Consider the following 9,280-nt stretch of genomic DNA (forward strand, 5'->3'; position numbering starts at 1 on the left):
TCCTTCCTTCCTTCCTTCCTTCCTTCCTTCCTTTCTTTCTTTCTTTCTTTCTTTCTTTCTTTCTTTCTTTTCTTTCTTTCTTTCATGGAACTTAGAAACCAAAGGGTGGAGCTGAGTGGGGGTTGAGTGTGCTCATTACTGCTTGGGTGTTATTGTTTCTAGGCCCTATTAGGGGACAGATGGGATATCCTATCCTAAGGTATATTCTAAGATACATATCCATATGCACATAAATCTATTTTTTTAAGGTTATTTATTTAGAGAGAGATGGAGAGAGAGAGAATCCACACTGACAGCATGGAGCCTGAGACAGGGCTCAAACTCATGAACCGCGAGATCATGACCTGAGCCGAAGTGCTTAGCTGACTGAGCCACCCAGCCGGCCCTGTTTTTTTGAGACTTGATGTCTGATGTTATTTATTTGTCACTCTTAGAAGATCTCGTTTTTTAAAAATGTTTATGTATTTTTGAGAGAGAGAGAGAGAGCGCGTGAACAGGCAAGAGGCAGAGAGAGAGGGAGACACAGTCTGAAGCAGGCTCCAGGCTCTGAGCTGTCAGCACAGAGCCTTACACAGGGCTTGAACCCACGAACTTGAACCCACAGGGCTTGAACTGTGAGATCATGACCTGAGCTGAAGTTGGACGCTTAACCAACTGAGCCACCCAGGTGCCCCTAGAAAATCTCATTTTCAATGAGACTCAGAGATAGAAGTTCTCACAAGGACAGTGTCCATCTCTTGGCAATCTGGTGTTTTCTTTGGCCTCTTTCATTCCCTTGGTCACAGTTTACCATATTCTGCAGCCTCTGCCTTACCTTTCCTCAGTACGCCATTTCTTGAGAATGATACACCGACATCCATGTTGCAGTACATGTGGAGTAACAAGATGATGAATGTTGGGCACTTTGGTTCTAGGTTTCTCCCCCTCTTTTTTAGGGGCTTTCTCACAACATACTAGTGAACATCGTCTTTTTTTTTAAATTTAAGTTTGTTTGGGGACGGCTGGGTGGCTCAGTCGGTTAAGCATCCGACTTCAGCTCAGGTCACGGTCTCGTGGTTTGTGAGTTCGAGTCCCGCATCAGGCTCTGTGCTGACAGCTTGGACCCTGGAACCAGCTTCAGATTCTGTGTCTCCCTCTCTCTCTTCCCCTCCCCTGCTCATGCTCTGTCTCCCTCTGTCTCAAAAATAAATAAAACATTAAAAAGGTTTTTAAATTTAAGTTTGTTTATAAGCAATCTCTACACCCCACGTGGGGCTCGAACTCATGACTCTGACATCAACAGTCACATGTTCTTCCGACCAAGCCAGCCAGGCGCCCTGAACATCATCATCTTTAGAGAGATTGAAAAATTTGCTGATTCTGCTTGCTCTCTGAGGCCTCAGGCGGCAAGGCATGGTAGTATCAGTGAGCCCAGGAGTATCCTTCTCCGCCTTGTTTCTAGTGACTAAGTTGAGAACACCCAGATCGGTAGCCACAGTGCAACCCTGAACAGATTTGTACTTTCTTTCTCCAGTCCTCTTGGGTCTGTAACGGGAACACCCCTTACTCAATGGCAAGTGGATATTGCCATGGGTCAAGACAGCCTGCTTCATGGAGAAGCTTTGTCGGTCATTCCCTCCGTGGATTTGGACCACGTAACCCTTCCATTGTTCGCCCAGAGCGTCAGCAGCAACCTCTGTGACCATTCACTTCTCATAAAAGGTATGAAATTTGCGTTTGCTATCTACTTCAGTGGGGAGTAGCAAGGAATTATCTCTAAGGAAGACTACTAAAGAAGATACATTCCAACATGAAACAGTGATGAAAAGAATGAACAACCCATGTAAAGAACATGCAAAAACTTCCTGCACCAATACGCACCTTATCGCTTATCAAAATTCTTCACAAGTGCCACCAGTGCCGTAAGTGTGGGAAGTCCTTTAGCTGTCGATCCACTCTCCTTCAACATCAGAGGATCCACACAGGAGAGATACCCTATACAAGTAATGAATGTAGTAAAATCTTCGATCAGACGGCACATCTTAACCAGCACGAGAGAATCCACACAGCTGAGACACCATATGAATGTCAGGAATGTAGGAAGACCTTCAGCCAGATGACTCATCTTACTCAGCATCAGAGTACACATGCTAGAGAAAGGTCCCGTGAGTGCCATGAATGTGGAAAGACCTTCAGCCATTCCTCAGCCCTGATTGATCACTGGAGAATTCATAGTGGGGAAAGACCCTGCAAATGTAAGGACTGCAGTGATGTCTTCACTCAAAGCTCACAGCTCACTAGACATAAGAAAATTCATTCTGGAGAAAACCCCTACGAATGTAGTAAGTGTAAGAAGTCCTTCCTATGTCTCTCTTCCCTGATTGAGCATCAGAGAGTTCATACTGGAGAAATGTGGGAAATAGGTTTAAGAATTCTCTACACTTACACAAATGGGTTAAAAAGGCATCAGGCAGAAAGCCGCCTTAACAGGATGAAAGTGTTTGAGGACAGCTAATGTTATATATAGGCCGTAATGGAATCTTGACTAACTTACCATTCTCAGGATAGCATGTTCCATTTATCTTAGTCCTTAGAAAAGTCAGAAAACAAGATGTAGTGCCTTCAGGAAACGGCTGTCTGCATGGTGCTGAGATGTTGTTATGCTTTGACCCTAACCTCTAACACCGCATGCCCTCGAGTCCCTTTATCTTTTACACTGATGAGTTAATTATTACTGGTTTTTATTGTTTCTTTCTGCACGTCCATTACATATGTAAGCCTTCAAGATCCTAATAAATTCAGAGAAAGGACGCCTATTCAGGACTCTTGTCTCCCCATATAGACATTAGCCTCTCTTGTATTCAATTCTGCATCCACTCTCTTGCTGGACAAGAGAGAACTCCAGACTCCTAGTCTGCAACAGAGAAAAACTGTATCAGTGTATGGAATGAAAAAAAGACCTCTTGCCATATCATGCAACTCACTCTACATAGGAGACTTCACACTGGCAAGAAACACTATGAATGTAAGGAATCTGGAAATGCCTTTACCTACAGGTGCCATTTAGTCAATCATAGGAGGAGTCATACAGGGGAAAGACCCTGTGAAAGTCAGGTATGTGGGAAAACTTTCAGTAACCACGCTTCACTTGTTACGCAGGATAGGATGCAGAATGGAGTGAAGCCCTTTGGATGCCCTGCATGTGGGAAGGCCTTTAATACTTCTTCATATCTTTGTCAGCATAAGAGGATTCATACTGGTGAAAAACCCTTTGATTGCCATGAATGTGGGAAGACCTTTAGATGCAAGTCATAGTTTACTCAACATCAGTGGATTCATGTTGAGGAATATTAACAAAAGCTAATTGGACTTGGAAATGTTAACATTCTAGTTATTTGACAGTCCGTCAAGATCGTGGTAACAAGTGGCATCAATGACGCTGATCCTGTGTCTGAAGCAGTTTATTCACAGTGTCTCAAGTTCTTGTTGAATGGATGGAATAGTAAGGAACCCCCTTCTGAAAATGGAGAGGAACCAAAGTAAATCTGGTTCAAGAGCAGAAAGTGAAGCCATTACCCCGTGATCTGGGCAGCTCTGGCCTCTTGCTCCCACACAAGGCCTACACGGTGCCATCAGTAATGAGCAATAGTGCTTTACAAGTGAAACTTTACTGGTCCTCGGTCTGTGTCACTTCACATTCGGTATCTTGAAACCAAGATCACAGTGCTTCTGTCTTAACTGCCAGAGAATAGGCAAGAGATCATCTCTTGGCTTTTGCTTTTAACAGGGAAGACATTTATCCTACCAAGTTCAGACACAATGGAGAGCTCCCCTCAAATGGGAAAATGTTAAACATTATACAACATGAAAGAACAAGAAGTTACTTCTTGATGGTTCTGCATCCTAAAAATGGCGCCCAAACATAGTGCCAGAGAGAGAGAGTGACATGGAGGGAATCCAAAGCAGGCTCCGTACTATCAGCACAGAGCCTGATGCAGGGCTCGAACTCACACACTGTGAGATCATGACCTGAGCCAGGATCAGGAGTCAGATGCTTAATCAACTGAGACATCCAGGTGTCCCTAAACCAAGTTTTAAAAAAATAATAATAAAAAGTTATTTTAAAAATAACATTTGGAAAAATGTGAAAATGTGTATTTCTGCCACCATGGGGCACTTGATGTTCATTGGGTTGACACAGCAGAAGAAAGTGTTTTGTGTGTGTGTGGTGGGGGGGGGGGGGGTTACTAAACTTTTACAGTGGAAGTAGATGAGGTGATATAGCACCCTTCTGTGGTTTCCTGAATCACGTTGCCTCGATTATTTATTGCTTCTTAAAAGTCCACCCCAAATCATTGGAGCCAGAGCAAGGACCATTTTTTGTTTCTTTTATACATTTCTCCTGATTCTGTGTGTGAAGCATTCATATTGTATCTGGGGGATAGGTGTCTGATCTCCCATCTATGTGATCCCTGCCAGGACCGAACATCCAGGATGGCTTCTTCTTTAACACGTCTGACACAAAGCTGGAGTGGCTGGGACCATGACTATGGCGGCTCTGTTTCCATTGTCCGCTGCTGCTGCCGCCGCTCTCAGCCATGCAGCCCCAGAACCCCTGCCGCTGACTCCCCCCCCCGCCCTCCTTGTGGTCTGGACAGAATAGCTGGACTTCTCACGGGCACATCAGAGCACCCAAGAGTGCAAGACAGAAGTTGCTAGACTTTTCATTTCTCTAAATGCTGTTTTGTAGTTTTCAGTTAATAGATCTGGCATTATTCCATACATATTATTCCCTACATTATTCCCTACATATTTCCCTACATTATTCCCTACATATTTCATATTTATTATTCTATTTGCCTTAAAATGTCAGCTTCTGACCATTGCTGGTATATAGAAATACAGTGGATGTTTGTGTAGCCATCTGGTATCTCGCAACCATACTAAACTTGGTTGTTCTTGTTGGGTTTGTGTTGTTTTGGTACATTAGCTTGTTCAACCTATGGTGATCTGCTCTTCTTCAAATAAAGGCAATTTTACTCTTTTCTTTCCCATCTGGATGTCTTATTTATTTTTCCTACTGTACTGGATGAAGCCTCTACTACAGTAGTAAGTAGAAGTGAGAGAGGACATCTTTGCTCCTGATTTTGGGGGGAAAGCATCCAGTTTTTTTTTATCATTATATATTAAATTAGCTTGTTTTGAAAATTGCTTTTTTTTAATCAGGTTGTTTAAGTTCCCTTCTTTCTTAGTTTCCTCACAGTTTTTATTTGGGTTGGATGTTACATTTTGTAAAAAGCTTTTCTGCATCTATTGAAATGATCATCTGGTTTTTAATTTTTTGAGTTGTTTAATGTGAATTATGTTGCTTGATTTTCAGGTATCCAAACCACCTTGCATTCCTTGGAGACACCTCACTTGGTTGTGCTGCTTGTGCATGTGCTTAATGCTACTGAGTTGCACACCTAAAAATGGCGAACGTGGTAAATTTCATGTATATTTTACCACAATTTTAAAAAAGTGGGGCGCCGGGGTGGCTCAGTCGCTTAAGCATCCGATTTTGGCTCAGGTCACGATCTAATGGTTTGTGGGTTCAAGTCCCACATCAGGCTCTGCCCTGACAGTGAGGAGCCTGCTTCGGATTCTCTGTCTTCCTCTCTCTCTGCCCCTCCCCTGGTCGTGTTCTCTCTCTCTCAAAAATAAATATTTTTTAAAACCATTAAAAAAACCTCTTAAGTCCCCCCGCCCCCAAACAAGAGAAGAAAAATCACACCTTCTGCATTTGCCTACCTCAGCAAGCCAAACCTTCCTTGGAAGATCTGCAGATGCAGCTGTGAAGGGGAAAGAGCATGTGTTCCTCTACGTAATGGGAGAGCCAGGTCACCAATGAGTGGGCACTCTACACCAGGTAGCCTAGTTCTGAACATTCGCCTGGGAACTGTCACCTTTTATTTTCTTGCGTGCAAATGTTGACCATGAGATTGGGTTTAGATTGTGAACTTGATGGTGTATGGTGGAACTGAATGTAGACAAATCATGCCAGTCTTCCCTGGACACAAAGGGCAGAGGGTGCCAGGAAATGAGCTGGCTGTCTGGCTGACTTACCTGCCTCTTCCCCCAGCTCCATCCTGCCACCAGGACAATGCAGAAGTCATCGTGTCTGTGCCCCATTCAGAAACCTTTGGTGGCTCCCCGTCAACCACAGGAGAGGATTCAAGTCTCTGACATGGCCTGCAAGGGCCTCAATTTGGTATCTGTCCTCCTGTAAATATCTCCACCCCTTTCCCTTCTCACTATTTTATTTATTTATTTGTTCATTCATTCATTGATTTGTTCATTCATTCTTTGAATGTGTATTTTTGAGAGAGAGCATGAGTGGGGGAGGTGCAGAGATAGAGAGACAGACAGACAAAATCTGATGCAGGCTTCAGGCTCTGAGCTGTCAGCAAGGAGCCTGGACCTGGGGCTTGAACTCATAAACCGCAAGATCATGACCTGAGCCAAAGTCAGCCGCTTAATCGGCTGAGCCACCCAGGCACCCCTCAACTGCTGTGATTTTTAAATTCTGTAAAATTACCAGTAGAACTAGTTGCCCTTTCTTTTATATCCTGCCTGGGTAGTAAGTAGGTCACTGCTCCTCCAGATTCTTAATGTTTTGTGAGGTCTAGTCCTTAGAGCTTTGTCCCAGGCAAGGCTGATGGCTTTCCTCTGGGCCTGTTCTGTCACCTGACCCTACTGCAGAGGTTTGGGTAGATGCCACCATTGACAGATACCATACGCTTTCCCCTAGCTGGACCATCAATGAATTGCACCCAGGCACTTGGGGGGGAACCTCTGCGATTCAAAATCCCCACTGAGCTACTGGATCTTTAGGGAGAAGGATAAAGCTTCCCTGAAAGGGTGTCTGCCACTCCTTCACGTAAAACTGAGACAACGCTAGGGCCAGGTTGGCTCCACTCCTGAATGGACTGTTTTCCTCTGGCCTCTGGCCGGCAAAGCCTGTTGCGTCCCTCGCTTGCTAACCATTCAGTCTAAGTGGCCTTGGAATGGGGATGGGGCGTGGGGAAGGGGGGAATCCCCAGGCCGCCTTGCGAGAAAGCTCAGCTCCCAGGAGATGGAGCTGTTGTATTTGGCGCCTTGTCCGGCAGGTGGCGCTGCTGTACTGTGAAACAGTCTCTCAGCACATTCTCTTCTCTAATGCGTCCGTTTTTTTCTTTCATCCAGGGATTTCATTTTGTTTTCTTTAGCTCACCCGCGAGGGGACAGGAGTCATCTCTACATGGGGTGATCTCCGCATCGGACAAGCTCTTTTGGTCCTTTGTGGGCATTTAGAATACACATAGAACACATCAATTTTTATTTTATTATTTTTTAAAGTTTTTATTTAAATTAGTGAACATATAGTGTAATACTGGTTTCGGGAGTAGAATTTAGTGATTCATCACTTAAATGTAACACCCAGTGCTCATCTCAAGTAATACCCATTACCTATTTAGCCCATCCCCCACCCACTTCCCCTCTAGCAACCCTGTTTGTTCTCTTATAGTTAAGAATCTGTTTTATGGTTTGACCCTTCTCTCCTTTTATTTTCCCGTGTTTTTGTTTCTTAAATTCCACATATGAGTGAAATCATATGGTATTTGTCTTTTTTCTTTTTTTAATGTTTATTCATTTTTGAGAGACAGAGACAAAGCATGAGCGGGGAAGGGGTAGAGAGAGAGGGAGACACAGAATCGGAAGCAGGCTCCAGGCTCCAAGCTGTCAGCACAGAGCCCGATGCGGGGCTGGAACTCACGAACTGCAAGATCATGACCTGAGCTGAAGTTGGACCCTCAACTGACTAAGCCACCCAGGCGCCCCTGGTATTTGTCTTTCTATCACTGACTTATTTAGCTTAGCATAATACACTCTAGCTCTTGCAAATGGCAAGATTTCATTCTTTTAGATGGTTGAGTGACAGTCCATTGTATATATACACCACATCTTTTTTATCCCTTCGTGAATCGATGGACATTTGGGCTCTCTCCATAGTTTGGCTATCGTTGATAGTGCTGCTATACACGACAGTGCATGCACCTCTTCAAATCAGTATTTTTGGATCCTTCACTGGGCTGTAGGGTAATTGTATTTTTTACTTTTTGAGGAAACTCCATACTGTTTTCCAGAGTGGCTGCACCAGTTTGCATTCCCACCAACAGTGAGTGTTAGAGGGTTCCCTTCTCACATCCTTGCCAACATCTTTTGTTTCCTGTGTTAGAACACATCAGTTTAAAAAATTCATCCTATTTTATTTATTGAGTACCACTTTATGCTAGGAAGTGTTCTAAACAGAAGTAAAACAAACAGAACTATCTTCGTAGAACACACACACTAGGAAGAGAGACAATAAACAGATAAATGAGTAAATATATAAACTAACAAGTACAATAGCAATCACAAAGCATGACGAAAGGACATTAGATGGCTAGATGTTGCTGTTTTCTCATTATACGCTAGATCAAGATCACTTTAGCTTTAATCCCCCTTGCAAACATTGCTTACATCCTGTCAGTTGAATTTGGGCACTTTATTTTTCCTACGGAAATGCAGAAGCTGCCAGGAGATTAGCTGTTCTTTGATGGGAGCTTGAGAAAGGGCAAGCAGTAAGGGAAGGAGAGGGTAGTCTGGATGGAGGACTCAATGAGGAGACTTCCCCTCCCCCCCCCCCCCCCCCATTTTCAGCACCCAGCACTGCCTCCTGCCATGGGGCTACTACATACTAGGGCTTCTGAATCCAACTGTAAAAGTTTTGAGTCCCCTCTCTGCCCAGGATTCCCCAGCACACTCAACTTTTTGAATCTGCAGTTTTATGCTTTCATCAAATTGAGAAAATTGTGGTCATTATGTTTTCAATTGTTGCCTCCTTTGGTAACTCTCTGGTGCTTTCAGGTAACTGTTTTTCCTATTTTGTGCAGAGTTTATATTTTTTTCTGCAGAATTGGCCCAGATAGTTGGATGCCAGAATCTCTGGAGGGTAGACCAAGATGTTGGGTAGTAGAATATATTGTTTTCTAATCCTAATGCTTTCTGTAGTTCTCCAGTAACAAATAACAGTATGCAATTCTCTGTGGTTCATATACCCTCACAAATCTGAGCATCTATTACCCCAGAAACGAATGACACTTACTCATCAAGCATCCACGCTACACCGACAGGAGGGTCAGTTGGCCAAGACTTGAGCTAGAAGTATACTAAGAATTTGCTTAGTATTCAAGATTTTGAGCACTTTTCTCAAATTATTTGTGGCAATCAATAATTTTAA

General features: G+C 43.7%; 1 protein-coding gene and 1 pseudogene across 1 annotated transcript; one reads left to right on the forward strand and one right to left on the reverse strand.

Moving 5' to 3' along the window:
- Positions 1–779: 779 nt before the first annotated feature.
- On the reverse strand, positions 780–1,724 carry LOC147573876 (small ribosomal subunit protein eS6 pseudogene; annotated as a pseudogene).
- A 1-nt stretch (position 1,725) lies between these two features.
- On the forward strand, positions 1,726–3,294 carry LOC147573877 (uncharacterized; the record flags this gene model as incomplete). Its single annotated transcript, XM_086688684.1, is given in 3 exon segments — positions 1,726–1,871; positions 1,873–2,402; positions 2,903–3,294. Coding segments are annotated over 3 exon segments (1,068 nt in total), but the record flags the coding sequence as incomplete, so codon positions are not given.
- Between the last annotated feature and the right edge of the window lie 5,986 nt (positions 3,295–9,280).

The sequence above is a fragment of the Puma concolor genome, chromosome E2 (assembly GCF_028749965.1).
Source record: "Puma concolor isolate L17-30 chromosome E2, mPumCon1.1.hap2, whole genome shotgun sequence".
NCBI classification, from domain to species: Eukaryota; Metazoa; Chordata; class Mammalia; order Carnivora; family Felidae; genus Puma; species Puma concolor.